Source organism: Bombina bombina, chromosome 4 (genome assembly GCF_027579735.1).
Source record: "Bombina bombina isolate aBomBom1 chromosome 4, aBomBom1.pri, whole genome shotgun sequence".
In the NCBI taxonomy this organism is placed as follows: Eukaryota; Metazoa; Chordata; class Amphibia; order Anura; family Bombinatoridae; genus Bombina; species Bombina bombina.
Window position 1 is genome coordinate 245,611,163 of NC_069502.1, and position 25,059 is coordinate 245,636,221.

A 25,059-nucleotide genomic window follows, 5' to 3' on the forward strand; every position below is an offset into this window, starting at 1 on the left:
CTAATCAGGCTCATTTTTATATGATCACTACAATCACTGCTTTATTACAAGCTCAGGAACGAATGATTACAGTTTATTCAGCAATCTCTTAACCAGCTCATATGTTTGTCTTTGACTGATTATAACATTGCACTTTTGGTGTTACAAATCATTATTTATTTAGCACATTTGCACTTTGCATAAAGATGGAGGGGGAAGCAATTAGCCTCAATAAATCAATTTTTGATATACAAAGTAGAAAAACTTATTTTCAATCAGTATTTTCAGTGGGAGAAAATGAATTTATTGACAAGGACATTAAGATTTTATTTAATCAGTTAGAAAGATTACTCATGATGGATTTACGTTTGATGTGGGACAAGGACATTAAGAGTTTATTTAATCAGTTAGAAAGATTACTCATGATGGATTTACGTTTGATGTGGGATGTAGTAGCCTTTGAACACTATGTACAATCCAAAAGAATCCCTAGGGGATTAAGGATAAATAGTTTCCCTCCTTTGATTTAAACGATGATGGACTAACAACTGAGTGGAAGGACGCTCTTACCACCTGTTCCTTAACAATTATGGACATTTTAATAAGAAGTAAAAATTCCAAACGGGATTCTTTAAAGGGACAGATCTACAATGTAAAACAGGAATTAAAGAATCATAAACAGGAGGAGGAGTACTCTGAATTAAAATCAAAAATGAAGAAGAAAATACGAAAATCTGATAGTGAGCTTGCCTCACTTAAAGGCAGAAAATTTAACAGAGATCAAGAGGATTATCTCAAAAACAAAGTGTACGACTGGTCTAGGTTTACCAAGCGGCCCCGCAGATTCTCTGTGAATCAACAAAGGGATATTGATTCAAGTGCAAATACAGATGGTGAAGGAGAGAACCAAAAATTCAACAGAAACAAAAATAAAAATAAAAACAAAAATAAGAACAAAGCACACATGACCAGTGCGTCGCCACCGATAGTGGAACCGAAATCTATTTTAAAGAAAAAACATAAGAATAAAACCAAAAAGGTGGTGTTCTCTTCCACAGAATTAGATACCTCTGATCAAGATTCTGCATCATCAGACGAAAGCTCCTCCTCCTCCTCCTCTCTCTCTCCCCTTCCCTCTTTCTCGTTACAGGATTCATCACGTGAAAGCCGCGAGAAGAAAGAAAGTGATGTCCGTCCAAAGGTGAAAAATCAAGACATCCCTTTAGGAAAAGAAAAAGGACATGCAGAGCTGGATCCAGGAGAAGGAAAAAGAATGTCAAAGAGGGGATCAAAGAAGAACTAGCGCTCAGTGTTGTCAACTTATCTGACTTTCAACTCACAAGGGACCACATCAGTGTATTATCTAAAGGCTTGGGCTTTGCCCCTACTCACAATCTTTCAGTATTTAACACTTTGTTAGATCTTAATAAATTTGTAAGGAAGCTTACATTGCATAAGCATTTCTTCAATACTGATGAAATTGGTGGTGTAGATGGTGATGTACTAAATGAAATCATTGAGGATGGTACCAATCTATCTAATCCCACCACCAATCCGTCCAGCACAAATCTGGAATTGAATTTTGATTTTAAAGATACTTGTATTTTAGAACAATTAAGAATGTTGGACACTATTGGTGATGGGATGGATGATTCTGATGTTCCTAGGCCTAAAAGAACTAGATCTAACTTTTATCCTACTCAATCCAGGGGTACACACATTAATTTATTTCAAAAACAAGTTGAGAAAGAAATTGTTGAATTAGGTAGTCAAGTCACACTAAAAAGCCGGAGTGACAATCTTACAAACAGACAAAGGGCAGCCATTAAGCAACTAGAAAGTCAACATGACCTTGTCATTCGTACATCAGACAAAGGAGGGAATGTTGTAGTGATGAACAAGACACAATATATTGAGGAAGCCTATAGGCAATTAAATGATGGCATAACATATAGGAAGTTACCCTCTAACCCTGAGAAAGATTTTGCCAAAAAACTTGACAGACTACTTGAAGATGTGCTTGCATTAGGCTTTATCACGAAAGAAGACTATGTGCCATTGATTCCTCAATTTCCTGTGACGCCAGTCTTTCACCACCTACCTAAATTACATAAGGACTCAGTCAACCCACCGGGTCGCCCAATAATTTCTGGGATTGGTTCGCTGTTTGAACCATTATCCGAGTGGGTTGACACCCTTGGTTCAGAGCCTTAGTAGTTATCTAAGGGATTCATCTCATCTTTTAACTATCATTAATAAGATCAAATGGGAAAAAGATTATAGGTGGGTGGTGATAGACGCGGTGTCACTTTACTCATGCATACCTCACACTTTGGGTCTATATGCCATTTTTTTTTTCTTAGACAACTACACTAACTATTCAAGAGAGTTCAAAATGTTTTTCTGTGAGACTGTCGAGTTCCTACTATCCCACAATTACTTCATGTTTAATGGAGAATATTTTTTGCAAATATGTGGTACAGCGATGGGGGCAAAGTTTGTACCCTCATTCGCCAATTTATTTGTGGGATGGTGGGAACTCGGCAGTCTCTACAGTAGCAGTAATCCATTTTTGGAAAATATCTGTATGTATATGAGATACATTGATGATCTCATTTTTGTGGGCAAAGGTGACTTTGTTTTTGAAGATTTCCTTAACTTTGTGAATAATAATGATTTACATTTGAAGTTTACAGGGGAAGTTCAAGACAAAAAAAAACATTTTTTTGGATCTCACCTTGTATGGTTCAGTTGAGGTATTGCAATAATTTTATGGGTGCGCAAACCAAAGGAATGCCGTAGTTAATAGTTTAAAAGGGAGAAGTGAAACTACAGCTGGTACCAGAGAAAGATTTTATTTTATTTTATTTTCCCTAATTAGGTAACCAAGTGCAACTTTATATATATATATCAATAAAAATCAATAAAAATGTAGCAAACAAATGTGTCCTAATAACACGCTCATGAATAAATTAGTTCAAAATGATCTGAATTTAAAACAATTTTATTATAATTTAAATTTATGAATTGATTAAAAAGACAACTGGGGAATCCAAAGAAACACATAAGTTTTAAATTTTAAATTTAATTTGATCTATAGATTTAATCTTTAAAAGTGACATAAGAGTAACCACATAAATTGTGAAATATAAACTAATCTAACCTAAAATAATATCTATAGACCAGTCCTACTCTCTAAAATTAAATACACGCTAAATAATAAAACTAAATACACGCTAAAAATACAAAAAACAATTCAATATAAAAGTTCATGAGAATAAAAAGAAACAAAGTTATAAAGTTATAAAGTGACTTCTATTTAGAAACTGATACTCTTGCAAGGTTTTCAAACAAGCGTCATGGTTCAGTTGAACACAATGGTATCATCACTGATACATACAGAAAACCGACATCTGGCAATACAATCCTACATGCTACGTCTTGTCATCCTAAACACTAAATAAATTCAATTCCTAGAAGCCAGTTTCTCAGGCTGTGTCGAAATTCTAACTCTGATAATTTATTCAATCTTCAAGCAAGTAAAATGATGGATAGGTTATGTGCTAGGGGCTATGATGCCAATCTATTGCAGCAGTCATTGGATGATGTCATAAGAATTACAACCCTTTACATAGAAAAGAGAAGAATCAAACAAAAAAAAAGCAATGTTTGATAAGGACACAGTAGTTTTTTCTACTGAATTCTCTTTTCAATTCAATGATTTATGCAATATCATTAAAAGGAATCTATCTATACTAAAAGGTGATGACACCCTAGCAGGGATTGTTGACAAAGTTAAATTTGTGTCTAAGAAGGCACCAACACTTGCTAAGAAACGTTCCCCTAGCATGGTTAATAGCCAAATGAGAGTCATAGGGAGTCAGTGGCTTAATAAGAAAGGCACTTTCAAATGCCTATCAAGAAGTTGTCTTACATGTCAACAGATTTCTATGGGAGTAGACTTTTCTAGTTATGTAACCAAACAAAACTTTAAGATTAACCACTATGCAAACTGTGGTACAACTTTTGTCGTCTACCTCATTGAGTGTACCCTGTGTTTTGAGCAGTATGTAGGTCAGACCTCACGTGCCTTAAGATCTAGGATAGGAGAACATAGAAGGGACATCAAAAACTACAATAAGGATTCCAGTGTAGCCAGGCATTTAACTGCTTGCATTTCACAGATCAACCTAAATTTACTGTAAAAGTAATAGATATAGCCAAAAAGCCCATTCGAGGTGGAAATATTTATACCATACTTTCCAAGAAAGAACTGTATTGGATATGGAAACTTAATACGAGGGCACCCCTTGGTCTCAATAAAGAATGGGATATTAGCTATTTTGTGGATTAATCCAGGTTATATTGGGCTACTTTCTGAATTCTAATGGGCCTTGATTATGGTGCACCATCAAAATATTGTGAAAAAATTGTAGTAAACAAGCATGTCATTACCCTGTCTAAGCTTAGGCATATTAACAAAAATAATAATTTTGGTACGCCCTATATGTATATTCTTTATATTCACATATTGGTATTTACATTTGTATATGTTTTCACATTAACATTATATTCCTGTATTTATTCGGTATTGTGAAATATTTCAATTGATTTTTTTATATTGGAGTATAGTGTTTGTTTTAATATGCCTTGGTCCTATATGAACAAATGGTCTTATTATTTATCTAGTTGCTATGGTCTGCACTTTAAGATGGTTGAATATGGGAGATTAAATTATTAAGAGTCCCAATGGGATGTGATGCATATTATCTTGTTGGGACATGGATATTGAACTTTGTATATCAATTCATATCAATTTAAATTAGTTTGTATTAATGTGTTCATATTCTTTTCAATTTATAGATAGACATTGGTTCATAATATGTTTATCATATGTTTGAGGCTAATCTTAGAATTGTGTAACAAAAATTATTATTGTATTTACTTAAACATAACAATAATGAGAGAAACATTTCTTTTGTAATGGTTTTACATTTCTTGCATTTTTGATTCTTGTTTTTAAATTCTTTCTATGTTAATCCGTTTTCTTCTCACACCTTTGCAGTGCACCTTTTAATTCAATTTAACTTTATTGTTAGGGGAGTGTCAAGGTCTTAATGTTGTGATTGGCTATGACACCCTTAAAAGGTGTGCTGCACAGGTGGAGAGCTATCCTATGATTAAGTGCCTCATAGCATGAAACATGTTAGGATTACGCTCCCCCCTCCACTTGTTACTCTTGCACTGTGCTGTGCTGTCTGTTTTCGTTTTTTTAACAAAGGAATAAAATTTGGACTTTTTAATTTCGATTTTGAGTGCTGCTTCTTCTCATCCTTAAGAATGTTATTTTAAAGGCTTTTCTACTATTATTGTTTTAGCAAACATTGAATTGATTTCCATTATTTAAACTTTGTTTCTTGAATTTTTTTTATGTTAAAGAGTCATTATAGTGCAAAAATAGCATTCTTTAATAAATGGAGCATTTCATGGCCGGGGAACCAATCAGCAGCTGGGTCATGTGACTGCCGCTGCTGAATGGGCCACCAGCCATTCCCGCTCAGGTCCAGCAGTTCTCTGTTTATATTTATAGGCATCTATTTATCAACCCGTCAACTTACTTACATTCGATGGCACCAATACGCTCGCCTAAGATCGCCTAACATCGCTGCCGCTGACCTGAATACGTTCTCCAAAATTATCAAAAAAGCTGTCAAAAAGCCGCGCACCAAGTACGGGGCGATGAGCAGTGGACTGTTGTTAACTAACTAAATCATCGATCTCACTGCGCTTCTGCTTTTTCCCAGCTTTATTGGTACCCTGTCACTAAACACCCACACTATACTATACTGTTTACCCCCTATACCGCCACTCCCGGAGCCCACCGCAACTCTAATAAATGTATTAACCCCTAAACCGCCACTCACGGACCCCGCTGCAACAAAATAAAGTGTTTAACCCCATAACCGTAGCTCCCGTAGCCCACCGCCACCTACATTATACTTATTAACCCCTAATCTGCGGCCCCCTACATCGCCGCCACCTACATTATACTTAATAACCCCTAATCTGCCGCCCCCTACACCTCCGACACCAACATTATATTTATTAACCTCTAATCTGCCCCCCTACATCGCCGCCACCTACATTATACTTAATAACCCCTAATCTGCCGCCCCCTACACCTCCGACACCTACATTATATTTATTAACCCCTAATCTGCCCTCCCTACACCGCCGCCACCTACATTATACTTATTAACCCCTAATCTGCTACCCCCTACACCACCGCCACTATATTAAATGTATTAACCCCTAAACCTAAGTCTAACCCTAACCTTAACACCCACTAACTTAAATATAATTTAAATAAATCTAAATAAATATTCCTATCATTAAATAAATTATTCCTATTTAAAACTAAATACTTACCTATAAAATAAACCCTAAGATAGCTACAATATAACTAATAGTTACATTGTAGCTATCTTAGGGTTTATTTTTATGTTACAGGCAAGTTTGTATTTATTTTAACTAGGTACAATAGTTCTTAAATAGTTATTAACTATTTAATAACTTCCTAGTTAAAATAAATACAAATATACCTGTAAAATAAAACATAACCTAAGTTACAATTACACAAATGGGATTTAAATTCAATCCTTTTGGCTGATCCAATCAGCCAATAGGATTAAGCTTGCATTCTATTGGCTGTTCCAATCAGCCAATAGAATGCAAGCTCAATCCTATACTATTACAAAATATAACAAACACTAAATTACGAAAAATAACAAGCGAAATTATCAAAAATAAAAAAGAAATACACCTAATCTAATAGCCCTATAAAAATAAAAAAGCCCCCCTCCAACAGTAAAACCCACCACCCAAATAACCCCCAAAATAAAAAAACCTACCTCTAATAAAAAAAATTAAGCTACCCATTGCCCTAAAAAGGGCATTTGTATGGGCATTGCTCTTTTGCATTGCTCTGAAAAAGGCATTTAGCTCTTTTACGAAAAGCCCAAACCCTAAACTAAAAAAAAAAACATCCAAAAAAAGTTTAAAAAATCCTAACACTAACACCCAAAGATCCACTTACAATTGCTGAAGTCCTGCTTCAAGAATCTTCATCCTGGTGGCTCCATCTTCATCCCGGCGGCTCCATCTTCATCCATGCGGCTCCATCTTCATCCAAGTGGCATCTTCAATCTTCATCGCAGCGGTGTATTCTATCTTCATCCCGGCGGCACGGAGCGGGTCTATTGTGAAGACATCCAGCGCAGAGCAGCATCCTCTTCACACGGTCGCCGCCGTATACTGAATCTTCAATGCAAGGTGCGTGATTCAAAATGGCATCCCTTGCCTTCCTATTGGCTGATTTGATTTTGGAAATTCAAATCAGCCAATATGATGACAGCTACTGAAATCCTATTGGCTGTTCAAATCAGCCAATAGGATGAGAGCTACTGAAATTCTATTGGTTGATTTGAATAGCCAATAGAATTTCAGTAGCTCACATTCTATTGGCTGATTTGAACAGCCAATACAATTTCAGTAGCTCTCATCCTATCGTTTGATTTGAATTTCCAAAATCAAATCAGCCAATAGGAATGCAAGGGACGCCATCTTGAATTGTGTACCTTGCATTGAAGATTCAGTATATGGTGGCAACCATAAGAAGAGGATGCTCCGCACCAGATGTTTTCAGGATGGACCCGCTCCGCAGGATGAAGACAGAAGATGCCGCCTGGATGAAGATGGAGCCGCCAGGATGAAGATCCTTCAAGTGGGACTTCAGCAATTGTAAGTGGATGTTAGGGGGTTAGTGTTAGGATTTTTAAACTTTTTTAGTTTTTTTTTTTTTAGTTTAGGGTTTGGTCTTTTCGTAAAAGAGCTAAATGCCCTTTTAAGGGCAATGTCCATACAAATGCCCTTTTCATGGCAATTGGTAGCTTAGTTTTATTAGATAGTTTTTTTATTTTGTGGGTTGGGGGGGTGGGGGTTTGTAATGTTAGTGGGTCTTTGTAATTTTTTTTTAGGTAAAAGAGCTGTTTAACTTAGGGCAATGCTCTACAAAAGGCCTTTTTAAGGGCTAGTGGTAGTTTATTATAGATTCGTTTTTTTATTTTGGGGTGTTTTTTTTTTTTTTAAATGGGTATTAGAATAGGAATAATTTTTATTATTTTTGATAATTCGTTTGTTATTTTGTGTAATGTTATTTTTTTCGTTTTGGGGTGGGGGGTTTTTAGATTAGTGTTTGGGCATTTCATAAAAGAGCTGAATGCCCTTTTAAGGACAGGAAAGAGAGCTAAATGCCCTTTTAAGGGCAATGCCCATACAAATGCTTTTTTCAATGCAATGTGTAGATTAGGTTTTACATTATTTTGTGGGTTTGGGGGTGGGGGTTTGTATACTGTTAGGGGGTGTTTGTTTTTCTTTTGTAGGAAAAGAGCTGTTATCTTTAAGGCAATGCACTACAAAAGGCCCTTTTAAGGGCCCACAAAAGGCCCTTTTAAGGACCCTTGGTAGTTTATTATAGATTAGGCTTTTTTATTTTGGGGTGGGTTTTTTATTTTTTTAAAAGGTATTAGAATAGGAATAATTTGTATTATTTTGTATAATTTCGTTTGTTATTTTTTGTAATTGCAGTTTTTTTATTTTTTGTAATTTTAGTGTTTTTAATTTTTTGTAATGTTAGGTTTTAGTGTAAGCCAGCTTAGGTTTTATTTCACAGGTAAGTTTGTATTTATTTTAACTAGGTAGTTATTAAATAGTTAATAACTTACTATTTACTAACTTGTCTACCTAGTTAAAATAAATACAAATTTACCTGTGAAATAAAAATAAAACCTAAGCTAGCAACAATATAACTATTAGTTATATTGTATCTTCACAGGTAAGTAAGTATTTAGTTTAAAATAGTTATTATTTAGTTAATAATTGTAACTTTAATTGTGCTCTATTTTAATTATGTTAAAGTTAGGGGGTGTTAGGGTTACGTTAGGGTTAGGTTTAGGAATTAATACAGTTTAATTTTGGTTGTTGCGATGTGGGGTGTTGTCAGTTTAGGGGTTAATAGGTTTATTTAGTGGTAGTGATGTGGGAGGCCAGAGGTTTAGGGGTTAATAACTTTATTTAGTGGCGGCGATGTTGGGGAGCAGCGGAATAGGGGTTAATATATTTATTATAGACTGGGCGATGTTGGTGCGCAGGGGTATAGGGGTTAATAACTTCAGTATTGTGGCGGAGACATCGAGAGCTGCAGATTAGGGGTTAATAACATTATATAGGTGTCAGTGATGTCAGGGGCGGAAAATTAGGGGTGTTTAGACGTGGGGTTTATGTTAGGGTGTTAGGTTTAAAAGTTACTTTTTTTCTCAATAGACATCAATAGGGCTGCGTTACTGAGCTTTTTATTCCGCGATCGCAGGTGTTAGTTTTTTTTTTAGCCCACTCTTCCCATTGATGTCTATGGGGAAAGCATGCATGAGCACATCAAAACAGCGCTTGTATTGTGTGCAGTATGGAGCTCAACACAACCATATCGCACGCACAAGGCGGCTGTTTCAAAACTTGTAATTGCTGTGCTATAGAGGGTTAAATAACAAAACTTTTGTTGCGTTTGTTAAATTTCCTATAGCGCACAAAACTCATAAGTTGTAGACTTTAATAAAAATATTAATTTGTCATTACAAAGTTATAAAGTTTACAAATGGAATATAAACAAGCCCCAAGAATGTTGTCCAACATTCAAATAAAGGAGGTTAGTTATAAAGGTCAAAGGTCAAACAATCTATCTGAATAAAAAACTTTTAAATAAAGCAATATTAAAAAAATAAAAAATAATCTTTGTTTGATACACTAAAGAAGCATGAGCTTATTTTGAATACTCACTATAAAGAAGTAGGAGAGAATGTTGGTTCAAGTGCCCAATTGGTTAAAATTTCAATAATATAGATCTGTTTTCTCCTGGAAACTATTTGAAATATTTAAAAGTGGGTCCTTTAAAATCAAACAAAATGTATCAATTTTCATAGAAAATATTCTCAGCTTTTGGGTAGAAATATCCTATTGTACCATTTATTTCTTTTTCAGTTTCTTTGAAATGTAAATCACAGTAATAATGGGCTTGGCCTTTAGATCCACTTTGTTGTTTTTAGCAAACGTGCTAGCACTTTAATCCTCTGAATCCTGGCAATGATACTTTCCCATGGTAGTAAATGTCTTCATCATTTCCTAGATTGATTTTCTTTACCAGGTTTTTTTCATATATGAGAGGATGATACCCCCCCATTGTGCAAGCATGATCCTGATACTTCTGGTAGTAGTGGCACATAGCAGTCTTACGCTCAGATGGCAGAAACTCATAAACATTTACTTGATCACATAGGTTCATCATCAGCAGAATTCCTGAGAGGAGAAAGTCATAAAAATATAATAATTCCTCAATAAAACACACTCTAATGCATTTGTAACATTGGTAGCCCACCATGTAAAATTGTTTATGTGTGTGCACCAGATTAAATTTTACATATTCACAACACACACATATATATAAATATATATAAATATATATATATATATATAAAAAATATATATATATATATATATATATCAAACAAGTAGAATCCTGTGATAGAGTCACAGGAAGCTAAGGGTCTATAAGCGCTCCAGACAGGGACAATAGAATGAAATCCCTAATAAGTATAAGTAATAGAATATTATTTCTATAAATGCCAATAGCTGCTGCTATACCTAAAAGCAAAGAGGGACTCTCTAAATTCCCCCTTCTAAAGTTAAAAATAAAAAAAAGGGAAAAGGTAAGCGCTGTAAAGCATAACATGTAAAAAGTCTAATGCAAGATAAATAAATCAGATAAAAACAATGGAAAAAAAGTTTAAATAATCATAAAAACAAAACAATGAAAAAAGTCCATAAACACATAGATAAAATAATAAGTCAGGAGCAAAGTGATGAATGTTCCAAATGTTCCCAGGAAGTCTTCAAATACAGTTCCCCCAAGGATGTAAACTTACTTGAAGAACCCTCAATCCATATGAGGTAAGTAATGACGTAATCACCATCCAATCCCTCTGATTTCAGCAAGCCACTGCTTTCAGATGCAAGTCTCCAATAACTCCGGAAGTATCCTTAGTTTAGAAACTTTCAGACCACCTCTCCTCCAAATAAAGCTTCACAGATGCTCATAGAAAGCAAGGAGAAAGAGAGAACACTGATAGTGTAATACTGTTTATTAAAAATAAAAACACACACAGTGAAAAGTTACTCACAAAGTAGACCTCAATAAATGAGGTAAATTTCCATCAAAACATCAAAGAACTGTGGCATATAATAAAATCAGCTGGGATCCAGTTAAAATAGGCAGTCAGTAAGATCCTTACGCGTTTCAAAGGCCTGAGTGACTTTCGTCTGCCTTCTTCATCAGAGGTACTGATCTACTGACAAGCTGCCTGAATTTTATTCACACCTGGGGTGATTACGTCAATGGGCGGGTTAACAAATATGCTAATGCTTTCAATAAAAACAAAGCTTAAACTAACAATCCTAATTAATAAGGCCAAGTTCAGAAAAGTATGTTGTAAGTGCGATTGGGTAATTAACATTACATACCCCTAATAATGAGTTGTTGATGCCAAGAGCGGCGTGGGATTGTGAAACACCGATCGCCGTATAGACAAAATGTTTTTCTCTCTCATTACTATGTCATAGGGGGCGTGTTACCCAAACGTCATTAACTGAGCTCACCAGAACAAACTTTATTTGTCTAGCCATCTTAACACTAACACGAGTGAACAGATTGACATTACTAATACGCTGCACTGTTGAATACAGCATTGCCAAACTCTTAACACATACACTAATGTGTTTAAAGGGGACATGATCAGCATATTGATACATATGCTATCACACACGTTAAAGGAATAAAAAATATATATGTTAAAAATACATATTATTAAAAACAGATGCTAAAAATAATTCTAAATATTTAATAATTATAAAGAATTATTAAAATAGATTACTATAACAAAACTAAAAAAATACATACAAAATCAGCTCATTTGATAAAACTAGTAAAGGACAAATAACTAAAATCCCTATAAGAAAACTAAAAATATAAAACTACAGATATTGCTATCTAACCCATATTATACTAGACCTAATAATTAGTTAAAAATAGGGGATATCTGAATAAATCCCTAAAATCCTTAAAACAGATCATAGAATACAAACGGCTAGATTTAGAGTTTTGTCGGTAACGACCCGCGTAGCTAACGCTGGCTTTTTTCTGGCCGCACCTTTAAAATAACTCTGGTATTGAGAGTCCACAGAAAGGCTGCGTTAGGCTCCAAAAAAGGAGCGTAGAGGCATATTTAACGCCACTGCAACTCTCGATACCAGAGTTGCTTACGGATGCGGCCAGCCTCAAAAACGTGCTCGTGCACGATTCCCCCATAGAAAACAATGGGGCTGTTTGAGCTGAAAAAAAACCTAACACCTGCAAAAAAGCAGCGTTCAGCTCCTAACGCAGCCCCATTGTTTGCTATGGGGAAACACTTCCTACGTCTGCACCTAACACTCTAACATGTACCCCGAGTCTAAACACCCCTAACCTTACACTTATTAACCCCTATTCTGCCGCCCCCGCTATCGCTGACCCCTGTATATTATTTTTAACCCCTAATCTGCCGCTCCGTAAACCGCCGCTACTTACATTATCCCTATGTACCCCTAATCTGCTGCCCTAACATCGCCGACCCCTATATTATATTTATTAACCCCTAATCTGCCCCCCACAACGTCGCCTCCACCTGCCTACACTGATTAACCCCTAATTTGCCGAGCGGACCGCACCGCTATTATAATAAAGTTATTAACCCCTAATCTGCCTCACTAACCGTATAATAAATAGTATTAACCCCTAATCTGCCCTCCCTAACATCGCCGACACCTAACTTCAAACATTAACCCCTAATCTGCCGACTGGAGCTCACCGCTATTCTAATAAATGTATTAACCCCTAAAGCTAAGTCTAACCCTAACACTAACACCCCCTTAACTTAAATATAATTTAAATCTAACGAAATTAATTAACTCTTATTAAATAAATTATTCCTATTTAAAGCTAAATACTTACCTGTAAAATAAACCCGAATATAGCTACAATATAAATTATAATTATATTGTAGCTATTTTAGGATTAATATTTATTTTACAGGCAACTTTGTAATTATTTTAACCAGGTACAATAGCTATTAAATAGTTAAGAACTATTTAATAGTTACCTAGTTAAAATAATAACAAAATTACCTGTAAAATAAATCCTAACCTAAGTTACAATTAAACCTAACACTATACTATCATTAAATTAATTAAATAAAATACCTACAATTACCTACAATTAAACCTAACACTACACTATCAATAAATTAATTAAATACAATATCTACAAATAAATACAATTAAATAAACTAACTAAAGTACAAAAAAAAAGAACTAAGTTACAAAAAATAAAAAAATATTTACAAACATAAGAAAAATATTACAACAATTTTAAACTAATTACACCTACTCTAAGCCCCCTAATAAAATAACAAAGACCCCCAAAATAAAAAAATGCCCTACCCTATTCTAAATTACTAAAGTTCAAAGCTCTTTTACCTTACCAGCCCTGAACAGGGCCCTTTGCGGGGCATGCCCCAAAGAATTCAGCTCTTTTGCCTGTAAAAAAAAACATACAATACCCCCCCAACATTACAACCCACCACCCACATACCCCTAATCTAACCCAAACCCCCCTTAAATAAACCTAACACTAAGCCCCTGAAGATCATCCTACCTTGTCTTCACCATACCAGGTATCACCGATCGGTCCTGGCTCCAAAATCTTCATCCAACCCAAGCGGGGGCTGGCGATCCATCATCCGGCGGCTGAAGAGGTCCAGAAGAGGCTCCAAAGTCTTCATCCTGTCCGGGAAGAAGAGGCGATCCGGACCGGCAACCATCTTGATCCAAGCGGTATCTTCTATCTTCATCCGATGACGACCGGCTCCATCTTGAAGACCTCCAGCGCGGATCCGTCCTCTTCTTCCGACGACTTCCCGACGAATGACGGTTCCTTTAAGGGACGTCATCCAAGATGGCGTCCCTCGAATTCCGATTGGCTGATAGGATTCTATCAGCCAATCGGAATTAAGGTAGGAAAATTCTGATTGGCTGATGGAATCAGCCAATCAGAATCAAGTTCAATCCGATTGGCTGATTCGATCATCCAATCAGATTGAGCTTGCATTCTATTGGCTGATCGGAACAACCAATAGAATGCGAGCTCAATCTGATTGGCTGATCGAATCAGCCAATCGGATTGAACTTGATTCTGATTGGCTGATTCCATCAGCCAATCAGAATTTTCCTACCTTAATTCCGATTGGCTGATAGAATCCTATCAGCCAATCGGAATTCGAGGGACGCCATCTTGGATGACGTCCCTTAAAGGAACCGTCATTCGTCGGGAAGTCGTCGGAAGAAGAGGACGGATCCGCGCTGGAGGTCTTCAAGATGGAGCCGGTCGTCATCGGATGAAGATAGAAGATGCCGCTTGGATCAAGATGGTTGCCGGTCCGGATCGCCTCTTCTTCCCGGATAGGATGAAGACTTTGGAGCCTCTTCTGGACCTCTTCAGCCGCCGGATGATGGATCGCCAGCCCCCGCTTGGGTTGAATGAAGATTTTGGAGCCAGGACCGATCGGTGTTCAGGGCTGGTAAGGTAAAAGAGCTTTGAACTTTAGTAATTTAGAATAGGGTAGGGCATTTTTTTATTTTGGGGGTCTTTGTTATTTTATTAGGGGGCTTAGAGTAGGTGTAATTAGTTTAAAATTGTTGTAATATTTTTCTTATGTTTGTAAATATTTTTTTATTTTTTGTAACTTAGTTCTTTTTTTTTTTGTACTTTAGTTAGTTTATTTAATTGTATTTATTTGTAGATATTGTATTTATTTAATTTATTGATAGTGTAGTGTTAGGTTTATATGTAGGTAATTGTAGGTATTTTATTTAATTAATTTAATGATAGTATAGTGTTAGGTTTAATTGTAACTTAGGTTAGGATTTATTTTACAGGTAATTTTGTTATTATTTTAACTAGGTAACTATTAAATAGTTCTTAACTATTTAATAGCTATTGTACCTGGTTAAAATAATTACAAAGTTGCCTGTTAAATAAATATTAATCCTAAAATAGCTACAATGTAATTATTCGTTATATTGTAGCTATATTCGGGTTTATTTTATCGGTAAGTATTTAGCTTTAAATAGGAATAATTTATTTAATAAGAGATAATTTATTTCGTTAGAATAAAATTATATTTAACTTAGGGGTGTGTTAGGGTTAGGGTTAGAATTAGCTTTAGGGGTTAATAAATTTAATAGAGTAGCTGTGCGGTCCGCTCGGCAGATTAGGGGTTAATTATTGTAGGTAGTTGGCGGCGATGTTGTGGGGGGCAGATTAGGGGTTAATAAATATAATATAGGGGTCGGCGGTGTTAGGGGCAGCAGATTAGGGGTACATAGCTATAATGTAGGTGGCGGCTCTTTGCGGTCGGCAGATTAGGGGTTAATTATTGTAGGTAGCTGGCTGCGACATTGTGGGGGGCAGGTTAGGGGTTAATAAATATAATATAGGGGTCGGCGGTGTTAGGGGCAGCAGATTAGGGGTACATAAGTATAACGTAGGTGGCGGTCAGCAGATTAGGGGTTAAAAAATTTTAATCGAGTGGCGGCGATGTGGGGTGACCTCAGTTTAGGGGTACATAGGTAGTTTATGGGTGTTAGTGTACTTTAGAGCACAGTAGTTAAGAGCTTTATGAACCGGCGTTAGCCCAAAAAGCTCTTAACTACTGACTTTTTTCTGCGGCTGGAGTTTTGTTGTTAGATTTCTAACGCTCACTTCAGCCACGACTCTAAATACCGGAGTTAGAAAGATCCCATTGAAAAGATAGGATACGCAATGTACGTAAGGGGATCTGCGGTATGGAAAAGTTGCGGCTGAAAAGTGAGCGTTAGACCCTTTTTGACTGACTACAAATACCGGAGGTAGCCTAAAACCAGCGTTAGGAGCCTCTAACGCTGGTTTTCACGGCTACCGCCAAACTCCAAATCTAGGCCAAAGAATTTCATGAGAGAGAAAAACATTTTGTCTATACGGCGATCAGTGTTTCACAATCCCACGCCGCTCTTGGCATCAACAACTCATTATTAGGGGTATGTAATGTTAATTACCCAATCGCACTTACAACATCCTTTTCTGAACTTGGCCTTATTAATTAGGATTGTTAGTTTAAGCTTTGTTTTTATTGAAAGCATTAGCATATTTGTTAACCCGCCCATTGACGTAATCACCCCAGGTGTGAATAAAATTCAGGCAGCTTGTCAGTAGATCAGTACCTCTGATGAAGAAGGCAGACGAAAGTCACTCAGGCCTTTGAAACGCGTAAGGATCTTACTGACTGCCTATTTTAACTGGATCCCAGCTGATTTTATTATATGCCACAGTTCTTTGATGTTTTGATGGAAATTTACCTCATTTATTGAGGTCTCCTTTGTGAGTAACTTTTCACTGTGTGTGTTTTTATTTTTAATAAACAGTATTACACTATCAGTGTTCTCTCTTTCTCCTTGCTTTCTATGAGCATCTGTGAAGCTTTATTTGGAGGAGAGGTGGTCTGAAAGTTTCTAAACTAAGGATACTTCCGGAGTTATTGGAGACTTGCATCTGAAAGCAGTGGCTTGCTGAAATCAGAGGGATTGGATGGTGATTACGTCATTACTTACCTCATATGGATTGAGGGTTCTTCAAGTAAGTTTACATCCTTGGGGGAACTGTATTTGAAGACTTCCTGGGAACATTTGGAACATTCATCACTTTGCTCCTGACTTATTATTTTATCTATGTGTTTATGGACTTTTTCATTTTTTTGTTTTTATGATTATTTAAACTTTCTTCCATTGTTTTTATCTGATTTATTTATCTTGCATTAGACTTTTTACATTTTATGCTTTGCAGCGCTTACCTTTTCCCTTTTTTTGATATAGATAGATAGATAGAGATATAGAGAGAGATATAGAGAGAGATAGAGAGAGAGATAGAGAGAGAGAGAGAGAGAGAGAGAGATAGAGAGAGAGAGATAGAGAGAGGGAGATAGAGAGAGAGATAGAGAGAGAGAGATAGAGAGAGAGAGATAGAGAGAGAGATAGAGAAAGAGAGATAGAGAGAGAGAGATAGAGAGAGAGAGATAGAGAGAGATAGAGAGAGAGAGAGATAGAGAGAGAGAGATAGAGAGAGATAGAGAGAGAGAGATAGAGAGAGAGATAGAGAGAGAGATAGAGAGAGAAATAGAGAGAGAGATAGAGAGATAGAGAGAGAGATAGATAGAGAGATAGATAGAGAGAGAGATAGAGAGAGAGATAGAGAGAGAGATAGAGAGAGAGAGAGATAGAGAGAGAGAGATAGAGAGATAGAGAGAGATAGAGATAGAGATATAGTTGTATCAAAATTATTCAACCCACATTGCAAATCAGGTTTATTGTCAAAATTTACAATCTTTCAGTTGTTTGCAATGAGCAAATCAAACAAAAAAAATAGCAACACAATGAATGCTACTAGTTGTTTCCCCAAATTCAACTGAAAATGCAACTTTTAATGAATCCTGCAGTCTCAAAATTATCCAACCCCTTCATGGCAAGCATCTTTAGTAGAGCACCCTTTTGCTGTCATGACCTGCTGCAAATTAGATGCATTGCCAGACACCAGCCTCTTGCAGCGTTCCTGAGCAATCTTAGCCCATTCCTCATGAGCAATGGCCTCCAGTTCAGTAATATTCTTGGGTTTGTGTGCTGCAACAGCCTTCTTCAAATCCCACCAGAGATTTTCTCTGGGGTTCAAGTCAGGTCACTGTGATGGCCACTTTAGAATCTTACAGGACTTTTTCTGCAACCAAGCCTTTATGGAATTTGAGGTATACTTGATATCATTGTCCTGTTGGAAGGTCCAATGATGACCAAGGTTCAACTTCCTCACAGACGGCATGACATTTTCTCCTAGGATTTACTGATACTTAATTGAATCCATCTTGCCTTCCACAAGCTGCAGGTTTCCAGTGCCAGAGGATGCAAATCAGCCCCAGTGCATCACCAAGCCACCACCATACTTAACTGTAGGCAGAGTGTTCTTTTCAGTGCATGCTTCATTCTTCTTCCTCCAGACATACCGCTGATCCATCAGGCCGAAAAGTTCCAGTTTTGTTTCATCGCTCCACAGAACAGAATCCCAAAACTTCTGTGGCTTATTTATATTATTTTGAGCAAATTGGAGCCAACTTTTCTTGTGCTTTTTGGTCAGTAGTGGTGTATGTCTTGAAGTTCTGTCATGGAAACCTTCACGCTTACTGGGCAAACTTAAACTTCAGTGCCTGTTGCCACCAACCCCACCTGCAGGTCTTTTTAAGTCACTCAAGGGTTTCTCTCAACCTGCCTTCTCAGAAATTTGGTTGCAGCTAGGGATTGGTGAATGTTTCTAAAGATTTGAAATTTAAAACAAATTTTGATACATTTGTTCATTCGAATCGAATTTTGAATGTTTATATAACATTCTTACATTCTATTTTTCGTTTTCAAATTTTTCAATAAAATTTGAAAATATTCGTTTGAATAAAATGTTTAGCTATATACAAATTTGAATGTCACATTTGAATTCAAAATAGTATTATCTAGTCTACAACTGTGTTTTATAAATGTAATATTCAAATTCGAATGTCACATTCGAATTTGAAAGTGGCGTTCGAAAACTGTAAATAAAATTTGATAATAGAATTTTTAAGAATATTCGTTCTTATCACCATTCTATTACGTAAATCGAATTTCTAAAATAACATTCATTTAAACATTCAAATTCGAATATAAACACATTCGTCCAGCCCTAGTTGCTGCTGTTAATAGCTTCCTTTTTCTGCCCTGTCCAGGTAGTGTAACCACTGTTCCTTTAACTTTTTCTTGTTTAAGAAGGAGCGATGATCTCTTCTCTTAACTTTTTGGACCATTCTTTTGACTTAGCCATATTTCTAACCTGCAGTCAAACGTGACACCCAACAAACCCTTAGCCAGTTCAGCTATTTCATTTTTTCTAGCTAAAGCACACCTGGTGCAGCTAATGAAGCCCTTCATTAGGTGCATCAGGTGTGCTTGAGACAACACCTGTGTTGCATTTGTGCTGTTGTGAGAGATTCTATTCAGGGGGATGAATACTTTTGAGACTGCAGAATTCATTAAAAGTTGCATTTTCAGTTGAATTTGGGGAAACCACTTGAAGCATTTTTTGTGTTGAGCTATTTAAATTGCATTTGGTTGATTTGTTCATTGCAAACTGCTGAAAGTCTGTAAATTTTGACAATAAACCTGTTTTGCAATGGGGATTGAATACTTTTGGTTACAACTGAATATATTTATTCAGTATATATACCCGGTCCGGTATGAGAGTGTAGTTGCCTTCCGTGTTTTGTATATGTTTAGGGTGATTACATAAGCCTGTGCACCCTTCCCTTGTTCCCAGTTTGTTTGGATTTGAAAGCTTGCATTGTGTGGCTGTTTTAGGGTCCCAGGTATTGGAAAAGGACCTTGACGAGATACCTGGGCTTGTCCCATTTGGCCAGATGCGGTAACTAACCTTTCCATTTTTGCTTTTAAATCTTAGCTGAGAGCTTGTAAGTGAGTGCTGGGTTTTCTCTGTGTGTTATATATATATATATATATATATATACATACAAAACATGGGGTGGGGTCAGCACTCTCAGGCCAGACCGGGTACACATCCTATGACCCTGCAACATGCACAGCCCTGGGTGCAAACCAGCACTCTCAGGAAGCTGCACTGCCACCAGAGTCACAGGCAGTTAACCCCAGTCAGGCCTGGGTGCAAGGCCCACTTAAGGAAAATTACAAAAAATAATATTTTTTAATATAAACACACAGAAAAAGTCCAGCACTCACTCACAAGCTCTCAACTAAGATAAAAAGCAGCAATGGAAGAATTAGTTACTGCATCTGGCCAAATGAGAAAAGCCCAGGTACCTCGTCAAGGTTTCTTCCAAATACACCTGGGTCCCTAAACAGCCACACAATGCAGGCTCACAATCAAACAACTGTGAAAAAAAGCAACTGTGAAAAAATGGAGGGTGCACAGGCTTATGTAATTTCCCAAACATATACAAAACATGGGGTGGGGTCAGCACTCTCAGGCCAGACCGGGTACACATCCCATGACCCTGCAACATGCACAGCCCTGTGTGCAAACCAGCACTCTCAGGAAGCTGCACTGCCACCAGAGTCACAGGCAGTTAACCCCAGTCAGGCCTGGGTGCAAGGCCCAAACAAGGAAAATTACAAAAAATAATATTTTTTAATATAAACACACAGAAAAAGTCCAGCACTCACTCACAAGCTCTCAATCTTAGCTGAGAGCTTGTAAGTGAGTGCTGGGTTTTCTCTGTGTGTTATATATATATATATATATATATATATATATATATATATATATATATATATATATACACAAACAAAAAAGGTATTGGCGCACATCCATTTTTTGTATGGATGTGCTCATGTGTTTGTTGTTTTTTCACTCTAGGGGTTTTCTGTGGGGGGGGTTCTCTTGGGCTTGTTAAGAGGTATAAATAAATACTTTTGATTGAGGATTTCTCGAGTGCAGCCTTGTCATTCTTTGATATCCACCAATATTGTGGATATCTCTCTATTGTTTTATTTTTGGTGCACTTGTATATATACTGTTTATATATATATATATATATATATATATATATATATATATATATATATATATATATATATATACTTCTCTTGTGCTGTTCCACTAGTCTGCAGAAACCTCCGTGCTCTCTCAAAATTTCTCCAAACTTACATTTCTTACACATACAATTTAAGCCCTCATGTTGTTATTTATGATCCTTGAAACATCTTTTATTAATGTGTACCTCCCTTGTCTATAAAGCCTGATGTCATAACGCATTATATACTGTATCTTATGTCTGCACTGTATAGCAGTCACAGTTTAAAGGGACAGTAAAGTGATAATTAGACATTCATGACAGAGCATACTTTTTAATCAACTTTCCAAATTACTTATTTTATTTGCCTCCTTCACTAGTTATCCTTTGTTGAAGTATTTATTTTGGTTAGCTCATTAGCAGTAAAGCACCTGAGTGCTAGCTGCTGATTGGTGGCTGCATATATACACTCACCGGCCACTTTATTGGGTACATCTGTTCAATTGCTTATTAACACAAATTGCTAATCAGCCAATCACATGGCAGCAACTTAATGTATTTAGGCATCTAGACTTGGTGAAGACAACTTGCTGAAGTACAAACCGAGCATCAGAATGGGGAAGAAAGGGGATTTAAGTGCATTTGAATGCGGCATGGTTGTTGGTGCAAGACTGGCTGGTCTGAGTATTTCAAAAACTGCTGATCTACTGGGATTTTCACGCACAACTATCTCTAGGGTTTACAGAGAGTGGTCCAAAAAATAAAAATTATCCAGAAAGCGGCAGTTGTGTGGACTAAAATGCCTTGTTGATGTCAGAGGTCAGAGGAGAATGGGCAGACTGGTTCGAGATGATAGAAAGGCAACAGTAACTCAAATAACCACTCGTTACAACCAAGGTATGCAGAATACCATCTCTGAATGCACAATACGTCGAACCTTAAAGCAGATGGGCTACAGCAGCAGAAGACCACACCAGGTGCCACTCCTGTCAGCTAAGAGCAGGAAACTGAGGCTACAATTCGCACAGGCTCACCAAACTTGGACAAAGCTCAAATCATCTCAAACACATCTCAAACTGGTTTCTTGAACATGACAATGAGTTCACTGTACTCCAATGGCCTCCACAGTCACCAGATCTCAAATTAAAGAGACATAATACACATATGCTAAATCACTTGAAACTGATGCAGTATAACTGTAAGAAGCTGACAGGAAAATATCACCTGAGCATCTCTATGTAAAAAAGGAAGATATTTTACCTCACAATCTCCTCAGATCACCAGATTAAGTTCTGTGTAAAAAGTTATACTCAGCTGCAGCCTAGCTGCAGGTAAAAAAATAAATAAATGAAGAAATGAACAGCAGCCAATCAGCATCAGCAGTGCTGAGGTCATGAACTCTTTTACTGTGATCTCATGAGATTTGACTTAACTCTCATGAGATTTCATTGTAAACTTCCCTAAACTGAATAGGGAAATAATATGAGAGTGCACGAGGCTCATCCCTTCAGCTGTCCCAGGACAGACATACTAATATGCTGCTTAGAAATCCTTTACAATGGGATGTGGCTACTGAGGAAATTTTGAGGTAAAATATCTTTCTTTTTTACATAGAGATGTTTATGTGATATTTTCTAGTCAGCTTTTTACAGCTATGCTGCATCACTTTCAAGTGTTTAAACATTTGGGTATTATGGCCCTTTAATAGAGCACCTTTGGGATGTGGTGGAATGGGAAACTTGCATTATGCATGTGCGGCCGACAAATCTGCAGCAACTGTGTGATGCTATCGTGTCAATATGGTCCAAAATCTATGAGGAATGTTTCCAACACCTTATTGAATCTATGCCACGAATAATTAAGGCAGTTCTGAAGGCAAAAGGGGGTCTACCCGGTACTAGCAAGGTATACCTAATTAAGTAGACCATTAGTCTATATCTATTGTCATCGGCTCACCTCACCTGTATTCAGTAAGCAAACAGTAGTGCATTGCTGCTCCTTCAACAATGATACCAAGCAAATTAAGCAAATTGGATAATAGAATGAAACTGGAAAGTTGTTTAAAATTGTATGCTAGGATGTCCTTATTGTCCTATAATTTGAAGAGAAGTGTTCACTGAGGTTGTTTTTTTTATTAAGTGCTTGGTGTATTATGTAGACATTTACAATTTGTTTCGGACAAATTTCAATTTCGTCTGAATTTTGACTGATTCGGAGATTCGGATCAATCCAAATTTCCGAATTGGCAACATAACAAAAAATAACAAGAACTAATAAATTAGTTAACAAATTTTTGCATCCATTCATTATTTTGGATCCATACTTTATTCATATTCATTCTAAACCGCCGTCCCCCCACATCGCCAAAACAAAATAAACCTATTAACCTCTAATTCGCCATCCCCCTACACCTCTAACACAAAATAAACCTATTAACCTCTAAACCGCTGTCGCTCACATCACCAACACTAACTAAAGCTATTAATCCCTAAATTGCCATCCCCAACATCGCAATCACTAATAAAATGTATTAACCCCTAATTTGCCACCCCTTACATCACAAACACCTAATTAAAGTATTAACACCTAAACCACAGTCCCCCCACATCGCCAACACTAAATAAAACTATTAACCCCTAAACCGCCATCCCTCTACATCGCCAGCACTAAATAAACTTATTAAACTCTAAACTGCCATCCCCCACATCACCAGCACTAAATAAACATATTAACCTCTAAACTGCCATCCCCCACATCGCCAGCACTAAATAAATGTATTAACCTCTAAACAGCCACCCCCCCATATCACCAACACTAAATAAACTTATTAACCTCTAAACCACCATCCCCCACATCGCCAACACTGAATAAAGTTATTAACCCCTGAACCGCCATCCCCCTACATCACCAACACTAAACGTATTAACCTCTAAAACGCTGGCCCCCACATCGCCAACACAAAATAAACTTATTAATCTCTAAATCACCATCCCCCCACATCGCCAACACTAAATAAACTTATTAACCTCTAAACCCCCATCCCCCACATCACAACTACCTAAATTAAACTATTAACCCCTAAACCTAGCACCCCTAACTTTAACATAATTAAAATACACCTAAATTAAAGTTACAATATTACTAATGGATCCGAAAAACAATTTAACTTAACATAACGAATATGACAAAACAAAATTATTTATTTGACGGATGAAAACTAAACACATTTTTTTGGTGTATTATGGTCAATGCTGTTTTTTATTTAGTGCGTGGTGTATTATGGTCAGTGTTTTTATTATTTAGTGCATGGTGTATTATGGTCAATGTTGTTTTTTATTTAGTGCATGGTGTATTATGGTCAGTGTTTTTTTTATTTAGTGCATGGTGTATTATGGTCAGTGTTTTTATTATTTAGTGCGTGGTGTATTATGGTCAGTGTTTTTTTTATTTAGTGCATGGTGTATTATGGTCAGTGTTGTTTTTTTTTATTAAGTGCGTGGTGTATTATGTAGACATTTACAATTTGTTTCGGACAAATTTCAATTTCGTCTGAATTTTGACTGATTCGGAGATTCGGATCAATCCAAATTTCCGAATTGGCAACATAACAAAAAATAACAAGAACTAATAAATTAGTTAACAAATTTTCGCATCCATTCATTATTTCGGATCCATACTTTATTCATATTCATTCTAAACCGCCGTCCCCCCACATCGCCAAAACAAAATAAACCTATTAACCTCTAATTCGCCATCCCCCTACAAGTCTAACACAAAATAAACCTATTAACCTCTAAACCGCTGTCCCTCACATCACCAACACTAACTAAAGCTATTAACCCCTAAATTGCCATCCCCAACATCGCAATCACTAATAAAATGTATTAACCCCTAATTTGCCACCCTTTACATCACAAACACCTAATTAAAGTATTAACACCTAAACCACAGTCCCCCCACATCGCCAACACTAAATAAAACTATTAACCCCTAAACCGCCATCCCTCTACATCGCCTACACTAAATAAACTTATTAACCTCTAAACTGCCATCACCCCACATCGCCAGCACTAAATAAACTTATTAACCTCTAAACTGCCACCCCCCTCATCACCAGCACTAAATAAACATATTAACCTCTAAACTGCCATCCCCCACATCGCCAGCACTAAAAAAATGTATTAACCTCTAAACAGCCACCCCCCCCCACATCACCAACACAAAATAAACT

At 36.7% G+C, this 25,059-nt stretch overlaps 1 protein-coding gene across 2 annotated transcripts in view; it reads right to left on the minus strand.

The window, feature by feature from the left end:
* Positions 1–7,637: 7,637 nt before the first annotated feature.
* Positions 7,638–25,059, minus strand: part of ST6GAL1 (ST6 beta-galactoside alpha-2,6-sialyltransferase 1) — a 135,897-nt gene continuing 118,475 nt past the window's right edge. For both annotated transcript variants that reach the window (XM_053709858.1, XM_053709859.1), the window contains one exon: positions 7,638–10,386. In XM_053709858.1, the coding sequence (XP_053565833.1) occupies positions 10,145–10,386 (242 nt within the window). In that variant the 3' untranslated portion in view covers positions 7,638–10,144. The remainder of the gene's footprint in view (positions 10,387–25,059) is intronic.